Source organism: Ichthyophthirius multifiliis, assembly GCF_000220395.1.
Source record: "Ichthyophthirius multifiliis unplaced genomic scaffold scaff_1120509251136, whole genome shotgun sequence".
NCBI classification, from domain to species: Eukaryota; Ciliophora; class Oligohymenophorea; order Hymenostomatida; genus Ichthyophthirius; species Ichthyophthirius multifiliis.
In genome coordinates, this window is record NW_004086170.1 from 20640 (window position 1) to 37304 (window position 16665).

A 16665-nucleotide genomic window follows, 5' to 3' on the forward strand; every position below is an offset into this window, starting at 1 on the left:
TTTTTATTTCAATAAACTTATTTTTTTTTATGCATTTTCTAATAATCTTTTTTGCTATTATATTTTTATATCTTGTATTGAAACTTATTCCTCTTCTTCTTCTTCTATTTCTTTATCTTACTCATCTTCTTGATTTTGGACATTAGATTCAACATAATCTTTAGATTTTTAATTATAATTTTCAATATAAGGTGTTTTAATTATTCCCAAATAATTATTATTTTCAATTTAATTATTTTTTTCATCAATTTCCTAACTATAATTAATATAAGATTCATCAATATTTTATTATTCAATCGTCCAATCATTATTTTATTTACAAAATTTAGGATTTTCTAAATTACCTTTTATATGTATTTTATAAAAAAACAAAATAAAAAGTACCTGAAAATCCAATTTAAAATTAAAGAATATCTGTAAAGAAATATTATTCTTTAAATCTATTAATTTTGATCACAATTTGTTAAGAGTTACCAAACTTTTCTTGTATTTCATAGATGAAGTTTTGAATAATTTACACAATTCTTTTCTTATTTGAAAATAAAAAGCATTTTTCAATATCAAAATTAGTTTAAATTTCCACAAACTTATTAGTATTTTAAATAAATTCCAAAAGATTTCTCAAACTAAATTTCAAAAAAAACTTTCTGTCAGTAATTAAACTACAATTAAATTAATTTTGAATAATTAAATTATAAAGGAACAAATTATTAATAATCCCGTTTGATTTAAACACTAAGCATTATAAATCTTTGTTATTTCTTGTCTAAAAATTCAATTATTCTAGAATAGGCTGTATATTTTTTATATAAAATAGTGTTTTTTAACTTTAAATTTAATATTTGGTATGATAATAATCATGATAAATATTATTTTACTATTCTTAATGAAAAATAACACAAGAATGATATTAATTATTTTTTACAAATACGCTAATTTTAAAGAAGAATTTTTTTTTTACATTATTTTCTTTGTTATTTTAAATTCCAATATAAGTACGAAAACTTTCAACTTTGTTACTACTTTCAATAGAACTTTTAATTAAATTAATAATAGTGTTTTCTAATTTATTGCTTTAATTTTCATCTGGAATCAATATATTTGTTTCCATTAATACATTATTAAAGTTAAAATCTTCCAGAAAAGTTTCTTATAGAAAAATAGAACGAGAAAAATTCTTAAATTATTAATTGTTTTCTTTATCAAAATACATTTCACAATTCTTATTTGAAAAATAAATATCTATTGTGTTCAAATTCTAGTTATAAGATATAAAAAATAAGCATTAATTTATTCCGTCTTTTAATATATTCGAGTATAATTTATTATTATATTAAAAAAGAAAATTTTATCTACTTATTTTTTCATGCTAATATATGTAATATAGTTATAATGCAACAAATGCAAATAATGACATTGTTATAACAGAATAATTATCATTTATTGCTATAAATAAATATGTCGTATATATTCCTATAAGACTTAAATATGATATTAATATATTAGAAGATAATAAACACACTAAAAAATGACTTATTGCTTCCAATATACATAATTATGACATTTCTGAAAGTAATTATTTGTTTTAATCTACTGTTTGATCTTTTGAACTTATTGAATTTAGTATTATTAGCAAATGTATAGAGTTTATTCCTAAAATGCACAAGTGTATTAATAAGCACATAATATTATAATATAACCTTTCTTTCTTATTATAAAGTCTATTATTATAAATAAACCTACTAATAAATATTGGAATATCTAATATACTTGATTGTTATAAATTATTTATGAATTTGATGCCATTTAAATAAAATAGCTTATTATTTAAGGCATTTAGTAAAAGAAAATAAATATCCATAGTAGCTTTCGAAGATTAAAACTATTCTGATTATAGATTTTTTTTTAGTACTATTTTTCAAGAAAAATATTTGAAAAACTTAAATTAAATTTGTTCATTTATAATTTTTATATTATTTGCTTTTTTTTAAAGTATATAAATAATTAATTAATAATTTTTATTAATCTTATTTATAAATATATTATTATAATTTTAAATGTTTTTCTTATTTTTTTTATAAATAATTAAAAAAATATAAATAATTTTTTTTTTTTTTCAGATTTTCATTAATTCAGCTTATCTAGAATACAAACTTAATTCAAATCCTAACATTTCCATATTAAGATATTTATTAATACCTGCATCAATCATTATTTTTTATCTAGCATTAGGATATTATGTATATAATAATTAGTCTAACGTTTATAAATCATCAATCAACCTTTATAATTTATATTTAAATTATATATATTTATAAATAAACCCTAATTATTTAGCTTCATCCCCCATCAAAACGTCTTTTTATAAAATTTGTGAATTTACTTATTCGTTAGACAATTTTAAAGCATTAAATTTATCAGCTCTATATTTAATAATCAATTTTTTTAATTCCATTTCTTTTTCAACTAAATTATTTTTTTCCCTTTTTTTTTTTTTTTTGATTAATAAATAAATTCATCTTATGCAAAAGATATAAAAAACCAATTCAAATCTTATTCATTTAAAGGTTTATTACAATTTAATTTTTATCCTTTTTAATTTAATGAATTATCAACGACAGATATTCCATATTATTTTTAAATTTAAGATAAATCATATACCCAATTTGTAAACCCAAATTATCCAATTAAACTATATTTTGCTTATATTTTTCTTAAAAAGTAAATAAATAATAAATATTTTTACTTATAAATGATCTGTTTCCTCCCATTAAAATTACGTTTGCTGAACCAAATACAAAGTCTTCACCAAAGCAATAAATTGGTGCACTTTTAGTTTTTTTTTAAAAATAAATAAATAATTTTTACTCTGTTTATTTGGAATAATCTTTTAATATTTCTATAATATTTTTAGCTTGAATTAAAGATCCTTTGTTTATTTTATTTATGTAAATTTTAATTAATAATATAAAATTGTTTTTTTACCTCCTTAAGAATTAATAGATACTGCTATTAAATTAGGTTTGAATCTAAATAAACTTTTTTTACTATTTAATATTTTATCTGTTCTAATTTTATGTATTTTTATATTTATATATAATTTATATTTTACAATTTAGATGTTAGGCTTTAATAGATTTTGTAATGTGCAACTTTATTTTATTATCCAAACATATTTATATTTTTTTTAGAAATTATTATTTATAAATTATAAATTATTTAATATTTTGTTTTTTGAATATCCTTATTTTTTATATTTATTTTTTTATAAATAATTTTTATTTTTATAAATTCTTTTTAAAATAATAATTATAAATATTTTTATAGTTATTTTTCTTAAAAATAAAGCTAATAATAATTTTTTTTTGTATTAATTTTATATTAAAAGTTTTTTTATATGTTTTAAAAAAGAAAAATAATTATATTTTTTTCAAATAAGTTTATATTTATTTTAATTTCTTTTAAAAGAATATTTAATAATGTAATTAAAATAAAAAAATAATATAATAAATTATATTATTTAAAAATACATAAGTATCTTATTTTCTATTATTTATTATTAACAAATTTACTATATTAATTCTTTTAAAATTTATAATATAATTTATAAATATTAAAAATATCATTTTCAACTATATAAAATTAAAAGAATCAAAAAATTATTATATTTCTTTATTTATAAAAATATATTCTTATTAAATAAAGAAACAAATTGAAAATATTTTTGACATGAAATAATATCATTTAATAAAAAAATTATGAAATAATATTTATTAATTAAATAAAAATAAATCTATATGAAAATTTAATTTTATTTCATAAGTTTATATTTGTCAACTTCGCTTATCAAATAATGTTTTTTTTCAAACTAAGATAAAGTATGAATAAATATCTTGATATTTTTATTTATAAATATTCTGTATTTAATATTTTATAAAAAATTTATTAAAAGAGTAATATTGTATTGTAATTTTGATTTGCTTTTTTTTTTTATAAAATATAAAAATAATTTTTTATTTTTAATTAATATTTTTAAAACTGAATAAATAATTAAAAAAAAAATTAAAATAAAATAATATAATATAAAATATAATAAATTTGTTTCAATTTTTTTATATTTATTTATGTATAAGAAGAATATTTAATAAAAATTTATTTTATAATAACAATAATATAAAAAATTTATTTATTAATTAATGATAAATTATCATATATTAATTAAATTTCTTTTTATCCGTTTATATGTTATTAAATTATTTAAATTTAAATATACTATTTAATTTAAATCATTTTTTTTGTAAAGAATACTAATTATATGAATTATAATAAAAAATAGTAAATATATTTTTTTAAATTATTTTTTTGTTAAATAATAAAATATGAATTAATATCTATTAAAAAAAGATTTATTAAATACTATATTAAAATTTAATCTATAAAAATAATAAAAAGTGAATATTTTCTTTAATTTTAACATTATATAAATACTTTGTTAGTCTAAATTTTTATATTCTTTGTATTTTTTTAAAGCAATAAATAATTAATACTTTAGAATTTTATTTTATCTATTCTATTAAAATTTGCTAATTTAATTAATTTTCAATCAATTTAATTTTTTTATGTTAATTTTAATTATCGTATAATAATAATTTTAGAAATTTTTTATTTATCTTTATATTTTTTTTTTCATTTAATAATGATTTTTAAACATAATATTTTTTTATAATATTGTTTATAAATAAAATAAAATAAAATATTTTTTTTTTATTTATTTAAATCTTATTATTAGAAATAATACTAATATAAAATTAATAATATTTAACCATGTATTAATTATTAAAGATTTTCTTATGATAATTATAAATTTTATAATAATCAGCTTTGAAAATAAAAATAATATAAATAAGAAGTAAAAATATTAAATATATAAAAAAATTATATTATTAATTTATATAATTATAAATGACCATAATTCTGATTATATTTAAGAAGGAATCAAAAATTAATTAAAATACTAAATATTTTATTTAAAATGATCATTAATATTACTGCGTTCCTAATTTTAATAAAAACTCTTACATATATAATTTTTTAAAATAAAAATACCATATATAGATGTTGTAAAATTAATTTTTTTATCCAAATTTATTTAATACTTAATATCTTTATTATTAAATTAAGATATTTTAACATATCTTTAATATGATCACACTTAAATTTATAATAATAATAATAACTATAATTGTAAATAAATCAATAAAAAGTACTTGATATATACATATGCTATTATATTAAAAAATATTGATAATAAAACTTGCAAATATTTCTATAAGTAAATTTAAGTGTATCCATTTTAATTAATAAATATAATTAGATAACAAAAATATATTATAAAATTAAAATAATTTTCTATAATAAAATTTAAATTAATATAGGGTTTAAATTTATTTGTAAAATAAGAATTTGGCTCTAATAATGAAATATAAATAATAAAGTAAAAAAAAAAATTAATAATCCTTATTAGAAATATAATATATGCATCGTAAATTAAAAACTAAATAAAAAAATTAAGATCCTAAAGCTTTTTAAAATATTGTTAAAATTTTTTGATTAAAATAAATAATTTATTAATTTTTGAATTTTGAGAAACAATAAAGACTTAAATGATTATTTAAATATTAATATTTATATTATAATTATTTGAAAGGATATGAAAATATAAGCGATGAATATAAATAATTATATTAACTATTTAGTATCGATAATAACTTAAAACTAATATGTAAAAAGATTTATAAATATATTATTTTAAAATAAAGCAATTTATTTTATAAATATATTTTTAAGAAAATAATATTCCAGTATAAATAATAAATTTAAAGTAAATATATAAAATATATAATAATAATAAATACTTAAAAATATTTTTTTTAACTTTATTTGTATTATGATTTTTATTAAATAAATTAAATTTTAACTTTATTAGTAAGATAATAATTTTTATAGTTATTTATGTGTAGAATATTCTAAGTTAAAATTTATTATAGTAAAGATTCAATTTTTAAGAAGAAAAAATAATAAATTATTTAAATCTTATTTATAGAATAAAAAAGATATCATAAAAAAAAATATATAACTTGTTTTTTAGAATAGATTATAGTAAAATTAATATTTATTATTTATTTTAGATTAAATTTTTTTTAAATTAATATAAAATAATTAATATATTTGCTAAAATATTTTATTATTTTATTATATAATTTTTAATGTTGACGTAAATTTAAATTTTCAGAACTATAAAAATAAGAAAATAATAATTTGTAATTTTTAATTAAAAGAATAATAAAATATATCCAAAAATAAATAATTCAAGATAATAATAAACATACAAATAAAAAATATTAAAATAAAAAATTAAAATAAAATGTAAAAAATAAAATAAAAATCTAATCAATTACATTTAATATCAGAATCATAATAGCAGTTATTATTATTACTTAATTTATATTATTATTAAAAACAATCATAAATAAAAATGGTAAAATTTTAATAACCTATCCTCATTTAGTAATAATAGATATAAAAATATGAATAATAATGTAAATAAGAATACAATTAATAAATATAATAATAATAATAATAATAATAATAATAATAATAATAATAATAAACATTACACAATTAAGAATCCTTTTTTAAAAAAACTTTAATCTTTAAAATTAATTATTTTAATAATATTAATTATGTTCTTCAAATATATCATAAGATAATATATATACTTTGAAATATAATTTAGAGCGAAAACTTAAAATTTAAAAATACAAATAAAAGAAAAGAGTTTGGACTAGAAAAATTTCTTATGATTGCAGAAAAAGAGTAGCAGATTAAAGAGTTAGAATAAAAGGTAGATTCGTTTCAAAAAAAGAATCTGAAAAATTTGTTAAAAACAAATAAATTGATTAGTCAACCCAATAAAATTCATAAGGAACTTCTTAATTTGCAAAAGAAAATAGCAATAAAAAATATTCTATACATAATAATGTTTTGATGGAAAAAATTAAATATATGATATAAAATAAGTAGCCTATATTTTATTAAAAAATTAATAATTATGTTGATTAAAAATAAATAAATTAATTTGAAAAAACTAAAATTAAAATCATATGTATAAAAAATATTAACATTAATAGTTATTAATTTATTTTTATTTTTTTAAAATTTTGAAAAAATGTTTATATAAATTGAAAAATTATTAATATTTATATTATAAATATTAGTAAATAAAAATATTTTATAATAATAAATCTATTAAATATTTTTTATAAAATAAAACTAAAATATGCTTTTAAAACTATAAATTATATTATATTATATTATATATGTTCAATAAATTATAAATAATAAAATTATAATTCAAAAAACTTTTATTTATATTAGCATATATAAAATTATATTATATTTTTTTTAAAAAAGTATAGTTTAAAAGAAAAATATTTATAATTAAATTATGCATAAAATCTTGTTTTTTTATATTCTTTGTATATTTGATTTCCTTTAATAAATGTGTTAACCAACTATATTAATTTAATTTTTTATAAAATTTAGAAAACTTTTTTTTAATTATTTAAGAGGCGAGGAATATGGATAAATTGCTATTATTTTTGTTGTATAGAATTTTTTTTTAAAAAAAAAATACAAAAAAGTTAAAAAGAATAATATAAACAAATTATATTATAAATTTAAATAAAATTCTTAATACAAAAGTTCTAATTATTAATTATATAAAATAATAATTAATAACCTTATTAAATTTGAATATAAATATAAAAAAAATTCATGTATTATAATTGTTAATAATTTCTTGAAAATTAACAAATTGAAATCAATATGGATAGCTTTTCAAGTAATTTATTTTGTAATAAATAAAACAAATCACTTTAATAGACTAAAATTATATTTGATTTTATCACTTATTTAATTTAGCTATTCTTAACTGAAATTACTGTTACTTTATAAAGCTTAGATAAAACATTAAGATTAAGCATCTAATGTAAATTCATTCATTTTGTAAATAAATTTTAAAACTCTCAAATCGTTAAAAGAAAAAGCATCAAAATCATTACAATATAATTACAAATAGTATTCAAAGGGTCTAATATCTATTAATGCTATTTATTAATTAGTATTAAGTTAATATTATATAGAATATTAAATCAAATTATCTTGAAATTATATTTTAAAACTTAAATAATCATCTAGTACTATTTAAATATTTTTAAAATATATAAATAAATAAATATATTTTACAATAATTTTTTTTTATTCTTATTATTAAATTAAAATTTTAATATTTTCAAATTTATTTTTGAAATCTAATAAATAACAAAAATCTATGTCAAAATATTTATTCAGAAAATTAGACAAAATCATTTAAATTTAATCTAAATCCTCTAAATTTAAGTCTATTTACATATTATTTTTTAAATGTTTATATAAACTTACACAATCTATAAAATTAAATGAAAAAAGTAACATATTATTGGCTAATTAATCAATAGATTTAACATATTTACTAAACTTAAGTTCTTTTATTTAATAAATAAATTACTTTTTTAATTTTTTATCTTCAAGAACCTCATTTGAAAAATCCCTATTTTATTTAACTAATATAAACCTCATTTTTTCTACAGCAGATAATATTTTATAACACAATTATTTTGGGTAAATCTCATTTTTGGTTTAAAACATATTCAAAATAGTTAGTTTTATATATGTTAAATCGCACTTTGAGATTTCTAATTAAGAGAACTATTCCATAATATTTTCTTTATAAAAAATATCATTTGTAAGTAAATCTACTATTATATCTATATATTATGTTAAATCTTTTTTTTTATAATAAGAACTTACATTTGTTTCGAAATATTATTATTAAAAAAGCTATATTAATTTTAATAAATTTTATTATCCATATAATTCTTAATATAAGTTTTTTGGCTCTAATTATTACAATATTTATTCGAAAAATTGTAAAATTTATGATTTATTTTCGGAATTTTCTTTTTGTAAAAAATATTTATAATTTTTTTTATAATTAGACATATTTTATTTATAAAATTACATATTGTGTTTTTAATTAAATTTCTTATTTAGTCTATTATTTATTTATCAAAAACTAATTGATTTTTTCTTTTATTATTTGTATTTATTTGATAATTATTTTAGAATTAAGAATTTTAGTTTATTTGTTAATTTAGCAACTGGAAAATATCGAAAATAAATTATTCTGAAGTTGATTGATAAAAATTATTAATTAAATTTACTAAATAATTATCATTTTTGACAAATTATTTAAGGTTCACATTTATCTAAGGTAAAAATTATTTTATTTCATTTATAAGTTCATCATTTACAATAAGTTCTTAAGTAAAATAATTTTTATTTGATATTAATTAAGGAGAATTAAAAAACATCTTTGAACCCATTTTCCGAATTCTTAATTAATTAATGGCTTTAGGTGTATTATAATCACTCAACTTATCATGACTTTAACTTGTTTATTCTTAGCAAAGAGAGTTTTTAGGAGTACTATTTAATGCGAGTTTCACGTATAAAGAAAATTCACTAAATTAGTTTTTATTAGAATCTGCTTAGCAATTAGTTATTGTATTTCTATTAAATTTTTATTGATTAAATTAAGGTTCATCAATTTCAGATAATAATTATAATCGTTTGTTTTTCGCTTCGTTCATAGGTGTATTTTCATTTGTATTTTTTTAAGTATTTTGAATACGAGGTAATTTTACTATAGATTCTTTATTAAAATTGCTTTTTTTTCTCATATTTAAGTGTATTTTTTATTGTATTTTAGTAATATAATTTTATAAAATTAAAAAATTAAAATAGAATAATATTTATTTCTAATTTTAGAAAAATTATAATAATATATATTATACATTATTAAATTTAATTATAAATTGTATTTATTAAAAATATATTAAAAAATATGTATATATTAATATTCTCTCAACTTTATAAAAAAAATATATGTTTTTTTTTTTTTAATATTTAAAAAATAAAAGATTTTTTTTTTCATTCATCTAAGCCTTCTCCTCTATAATTTTAATCAGGCATTTTTCCTTCTTCATTAAAATCATAATAAGTCGATTATCTTTCTCTATAATACCAAATAACATCTTTATTATTAACTTTATCTTATAAACTTTACACAACATTTTTATAGCAGCCGCTTTTTTTAGATAATCTAATAGCCTCTTCTATATCTTATATTTGTATTTGTTTATTTTAATTTCACTCAATGTAGGCATTAAGGATAATCTTATAGCCTCATTCAAAATATTAATTCTATTTTATTAAGAAGGAGAACCTGTAACTGATAAAATTTCATCTTATTGAGAATGAAATGCCACAAAATCCCAATTTTTTAAATCTCCTTGAATTAAAGTCTCGTTCTAGAATTTTTAATATCCAACATGTTGAAGTATTTTTCCGAAAAATTCATATTAATAAAAGGGTATTTGATGCCAAGGTATGTCCTTTTTATTTATATTTTTTATAAAGATATATTTATTTAAAAAATAAAGTAAAAAAAAAAAAATTACTAAAGCTAAAACATTATACGCTGAAGTCACTCCTTAATGATAAGCTGTATTCCATTCATTTAATTAAATCTGATATTTTTTATTTTTTTATTTTTTTTTAAAGAAAACATTTATATAAATTTACTCTATTATTAAGAGCAAAATAAACTGCAGATGAATTCGCTCCTGCAGCAAATATACGTTTATAGTCAGTTCTAGTATTATAATCACACCTTATTTTGCAGTCATCTTCAAATTCTAATTAATCTAATTCGGGATGTAATAAAAATTAAGTGTTAGCTTTAAAATTATTTGGCATTAATATTATTAAATCAGTATCTAATTACAACTTTTTATTTAAATAAAAAAATATACTGAAATAATTTATTTACTCCTGATTAAAATATTATTTTTTTGGCTTTATTTTAATCTTTTTAATCTGCTTCTATTTTTTTTACTTTATTCTTCATAACAAATTTTATTTTATTATCAAGGGCAATACTTTTATATTAAATATATATATATATATATATATTTATCATTAATTTTAATACTTCAGAATCTGATCATATAATTCTTCGCCGTATTCTTAACCCATTACTGGTTTTTTATTTTCATCTACAACCCAAATATCAATATGAGGGAATTCCTTTTTTATAGTTGAAGCGCATTCCATTGTTCTAATACTATTACCTAAAATTGTCTTTTGTTTTTTTAATAATTAGTAAAAAGTTTTTTTAATAAATACGATTATATTTTACAATATGCTTTGCACTTTCTAAATAGTATTTTATCTTTTTATGGTGTTCCATATTATATAAAAAACTCACATTTTCTTTTTCCTAAAGTCCTTCTATTTCCCTTATTTCAGGAGAGACACCTGTTGCAACAATAAGTCCATCATATTCAATTTTAAGACCATCTTCAAGTAAAACATAAGGAGAACCATGCTTTTTTTTAATTAAAAAAAACAAACAATTTTTTTTTTACAGTTTTATCAACATATACGACTTCCCTTCCTAACATAAAATTAATTCCAGTTGATTCGTACCAATCTTCGTCTCTTAAATAAAGATTTTTATAATTTAAATTTTTGAAACTCTTTGTTAATTTAGTTTTATCATAAGGAAGTTTTGTTCCTTTTGTTATTAATGTTATTTCTCCAGTATAACCAGTTAATCTTAAAGATTCTATCGCTCCAAAAGCCGCTGGCCCAGCTTTATTTTTTCATTTTTATTTTTTTATTTTTATTTTTTTACATCCTATTATAACCACTTTTCTAAAATCACTTGCATATTTAGTTTGAAACGCGGGTACTATTCTTTTAGGAATATATTTAGGTATATAAATTATTACTTTTCCTTATTTCTTTTTAATTTTTATTATATTATCATTTTTTTTATTAATTTAAATTACTTCCTCCACATAAAATCGGGGTAACTCATCTATCGCAGGAGCTAATTCAGGTAAACCAGTTTATATATTAAATGCTGAACCATTTTATGGGCTATATAATTTATTTTCAAAACAAATTCCATTTTTTAAGCTTGTTTTACCATCATAAGTGTCAATTCCTATTTTATATTTTAATTATTATTGTTTAAAATTTTCAAGAATTTTATTACCTCCTACACAATATAATTTTCCTTAATATCTTATTATAAGTAATTCATATTCAGAATTATCTCCATCTTTTACAGTATACTATAATAGTAATAAATATATATATATTATAAAAATATATGTTTCTTACTGAAAATATTTATCCTTCTTTTATTTATGATGATTCACAAACTTCGTACTTTTTTAAATTATATATTAATATATTTATGGTTTTTTAACCCTTTATAATTGTTTCATTGCGTCTAATTTTTATTATTTATTATCATCAACTTTTAATTTTTAATCTGTTTCATTTTAACATGACAATTTCTTTTACATATTCCAAGTAAAATTAACTCCAGCAATTAATAATAAATGTTTCAAAGTTTATTTTTGTAAACTTTGCCTTTTAAATATTAACTAATTAAAGTTTTAACGTCTAAATAAAGTTTTGAAAAAAAAAAAATTCATTTTTTAATTTTATTTTTTGATAAAATAAAAAGATTTTTCTAAGAATTTAATCCTATCAATTTTTTATATTTTTTTTTTAAATATAATTAAATTTTTATTTATTTATTTTTAATTTATAGTAACATAAATAAATAACTGAATATTAAAATATTATAAATTATAAACAAGGAAAATCTAAAAATTCAAAAAAACAAATATGGCAAATAATAATCCTTTCAAAGACGTAATGGCAAGAATATTAAAGCCACCATCTTTTTTAACAAATTAAAAATTAAAACCTTAAGAATATAATAAATTCTGGGCAGATTTAAATATTCCAGAAAATTCATTTCAATATGTAACAAAGCTGATTGAGACAATATATGATTTAGAAAAATAAAAAAATTTAGTAATAAATATTTATCATTAGAAACATCCTTATGTACATTATTTGTAGTATCTATGTATACTGATTTAGATTAGAAAAATAAAAAGAGTGAATTAATATAAATAAAAGATTAATATAAAGATAATAATTAAAAATAAAATATATGCCCGTATACTTAATCAATTATTGAGAATTTGTTTTATTATCATGTTGATAACGATGAAACCAATTTTATTTCTAATTTAGTTGGATAAATTTGTTTTTTTCCTAATTTAACAAAGTAAAATCTTGATAATTTAAACTAAGAATCTGCTATGGCAGATCATTTAAAATGTATTTTTTTTTTTCAAAATATATTACTTATTTTTTTAAATAGAATATTTCACGCAGCTAGAATCCTATACTAAATAAGTGAAAAGTGAAAATCAGCCTTATTATAGCGCCCTTTTATTGTAAGAATCTGAACTTTAAGAAACAGGAGAATTGACTTATGCCTATGAGTATTTTCAATCTTTTCTACGATCTAAAAACAGATAAGTTCCGAGGGTGGTTTTTGATTCTATTGTAAGGTATTTTAAAGTTTTACCTTAAATTGCAAAGGAATGGCCTGACCAAGCCGAAAAAAGCATTTTGTGCTTGCTCCATTTAACAAAATAAACTTTTACTTTTTACGGAGCAAAAGATTTAGAATCAATAAGATCAGTTTTGGCTTAAGTATAGATTTTTAGAAGATGGCCTTATCCAGTAGGTAATTTAGCTTAAGAGCTGGTAACTTTATTATTTGCGGAATTTAAATCTAAAGGAAATGCTTTTCGTTATAAAGTATTTTTTTATTTAAATAATGATAATAATAAAAAATATTAGATTAGAGAAGATATTCCAGATGTAGATATATAAGAAGAAAATTAAGATGAACAAACATAAGAATTTTAATAAAATGAAGAAAATAAAAACGAATCTTCTATTAGTTAAAATAAGTAAAAAAATTATAATATTTATTCTTTATCTTTAAAAAAAGTATGAAAAAAGATCAAAAAGAAAAAGGAACACAATAAGCTCTTTATAAAGCTTATATAATTGCAGATAAAGAATAAACGGAAATAAATTACTTATGTACATATAGTAATAAATTAGTAAATTAAAATAAAGTTTCAAATACACATATATTAAGAACTGCATTAGTTATAAATATGCTAAGCATAACAAAAATATAAATAAATGATAATTAAATTAACTAAAAAGATGATACAGACATAGTAAGTAGTATATGTAGAAAAAATCCAAAAGATATATTCAAACTTTATTGCCGTCTTTTAAATGTAATAGAAAAATGTGATGAACTAGACGCTTTAATAGAAAGTAGATTAATCTAAGAAGAAGTATTCGAATAGATAACAAAAGAAATAAGAGATTTACCTGACGAAAATGTTTCCTAACCAAAATCTATTTATAATATAATATAAGAAAATATGGTCACTTTTATACCAGAATATCCTTATTGCACATTTGATCCTATATAAAAATTCAACATTAATTAATAATTATAAAAATAAAGTACAATGAAATAAATCTAACAATAAAAATAAAATAATCCTATAAAGGCATTTTAATCAATTAAAGAAGAATATGATCAAATTTACTAAACAATTTATTTCCCATTAGCAGAAGAAGGTGATTCTAAACGAAAGAAAGATGTATTAAATAAACTCAAAGAAAAATTTTTTAATAATGATAAAATTAATCAAATACCCCTTTATTAAGAGCCCCATAGATTCATTGTAATGGGAGGAGACGCAGAACTTCATGGATTTATATAATTTATAGGCGAACTATTTTGTGAATATGAAGAAAAAAAGGTTGATATGAAAAAACTTGATTTAAGAATATTTTTAGTTCCATGTAAAAAAAGCACTTTGGCACATTTTATTGCCTCAAAAGACGTTTGGTACTAAAGATATTTATACATTCCTTTTAATGAGGAAACTCTTATTCCAAAATATGAACATACATCTGAAACTGGCAAAATAAATTAATAAGAATTGTTCTTTTCAAATGAAAATAAAAATAATATCACTCTTCCTTATAAATTAAGGCTTGATGCATTACATACATATGTCAGAGAAGCTAATAGGGCTTTTAATGTAAGAGTTTACAAAATAAATTGCACTTGGAATGATGAAAGTATTTAATAAAAAAATGTGTTTTTTTGCTAATATGTAGAAATCGGCGAACCAGTAGAAGCAGAAAAGTTCATGTAAAGAGAAAGAAAGAAAGAAAATTTAAGCTATTATGATTTAAAAGAAAAAATTAAATTAAATTTGGAGGACATTAATTTAGAATTTAATTCTTAAGTATAGATTATTTAGGTAATTTATGGAAAGAAGAAATTTTCGAGGAAAATATAAATAGCATCAAAATAAATAATGTATATAAAGAATATTTTGAAGGAAATACGCCTTTTCCGAATTCTCATTGGTTGGAATTTACTTGTATTACTTCAGAAAACTCTAAATTATTTGATACTAATTTAAAATAAAAACATATTTTCAAAAAGCATGGAAGTAAATACATATTTTATTTATTTTAATTTTTTTTTCTTAAGGAGATTAAATTTAAGCTGCTTTTAAAGCTTTATTCACTTCAATCCCTATTGAAAATATTACTATTAATGAACAAAAAAATAATCCTTTTTCAATTCTTGTTGATGGAAAAATTTTAAATAATCTTAAGAAAATTACTATTGAACCTGTAAAAGACTTAAAAAACCCGGATTTAGTTTTAAGTGTTCCAATTATGACTTTCTTACCATTAAAACTATGAAAAATAAATAATTTATATATAATATAATTAAAATGTATATTAAAAATATATTTTTTTTTTTTCAAAAGATAATAATAATATATTTGTCTATAAAAATATTTAAATTAAAAAAAATATATTTAATTATTAAATACAAATTATAATTAGTTTTTTTATTTATAAAATTAATTTATTTTGTTTGCAATTTGATTAAAATATATATTTTTAAAATAAATTCAATAATTAATATAAATAATTAATTTATTAGCAGAATCGTACGATTATGATTTATTTTCAGAAAAACAGATAATAAAACAAAAAATAAATAATTATTTATATATATTAATATATATGTTGCCCTTTTAAAAAAAATAACAATTAATTAACTAAAATTTATATTAAATATATATAATATATATATATATATATATATATATATATATATATATATATATATATATATATATATATTTGTTAATTTTTTATAGCCTTTTAATATTTTTTTTTAATTTTAATTAAGTTAATCAATAAATTTATTCTTTATTGTAAAATGGGTTTAAAGCTAAATACAATTTATTAATTAATTTTGAGTGATTATATTTAAAAATATTAAAGATTTAGATATACATATGTATTTTAAATTATATAAATTATTACGTGTTCATAATTTTTTATTTCACTTGTGTTTATTATTTTATTTTCTCTGTATTTATTTTATATACTTAATTTAAAGAAAGAGAGAAAAAAAGGGGTGTCCGCCTTTTTTATGTGTATTCAAAAAAATTACAGAAAAAATAAAAAAACTTAAAATATAAATATTTATAA

The 16665-nt window shown here is 16.5% G+C and overlaps 3 protein-coding genes across 3 annotated transcripts in view, besides 10 other annotated features; 1 reads left to right on the plus strand and 2 right to left on the minus strand. All coding sequences in view use genetic code 6, as the record gives it.

Annotated features, from left to right (window-relative positions):
* Positions 1-3413: 3413 nt before the first annotated feature.
* Positions 3414-3453: a microsatellite.
* Positions 3454-3729: 276 nt separating this feature from the next.
* Positions 3730-3787: a microsatellite.
* A 254-nt stretch (positions 3788-4041) lies between these two features.
* Positions 4042-4088: a microsatellite.
* A 2301-nt stretch (positions 4089-6389) lies between these two features.
* Positions 6390-6425: a microsatellite.
* Positions 6408-6444: a microsatellite.
* A 180-nt stretch (positions 6445-6624) lies between these two features.
* Positions 6625-6670: a microsatellite.
* Positions 6671-7289: 619 nt separating this feature from the next.
* Positions 7290-7341: a microsatellite.
* Positions 7342-11139: 3798 nt separating this feature from the next.
* Positions 11140-12461, minus strand: IMG5_147080 (hypothetical protein; the record flags this gene model as incomplete). Its single annotated transcript, XM_004031053.1, has 7 exons — positions 11140-11304; positions 11363-11551; positions 11592-11818; positions 11861-12175; positions 12227-12305; positions 12355-12402; positions 12444-12461. The coding sequence occupies 7 exons, from the start codon at positions 12459-12461 to the stop codon at positions 11140-11142; spliced, it is 1041 nt and encodes a 346-aa protein (XP_004031101.1).
* Positions 11820-11859: a microsatellite.
* A 1680-nt stretch (positions 12462-14141) lies between the features above and the next one.
* Positions 14142-15838, plus strand: IMG5_147090 (hypothetical protein; the record flags this gene model as incomplete). Its single annotated transcript, XM_004031054.1, has 3 exons — positions 14142-15295; positions 15596-15602; positions 15644-15838. Exons 1-3 carry the CDS (start codon positions 14232-14234, stop codon positions 15836-15838), a joined length of 1266 nt encoding a protein of 421 aa, XP_004031102.1. The 5' UTR covers positions 14142-14231.
* Positions 15839-16076: 238 nt separating this feature from the next.
* Positions 16077-16665, minus strand: part of IMG5_147100 (hypothetical protein) — a gene marked incomplete at both ends in the record, with an annotated part of 2063 nt that continues 1474 nt past the window's right edge. Inside the window, one exon of the mRNA XM_004031055.1 lies at positions 16077-16329. Within this exon, the coding sequence (XP_004031103.1) occupies positions 16077-16329 (253 nt within the window). The remainder of the gene's footprint in view (positions 16330-16665) is intronic.
* Positions 16230-16309: a microsatellite.
* Positions 16243-16311: a microsatellite.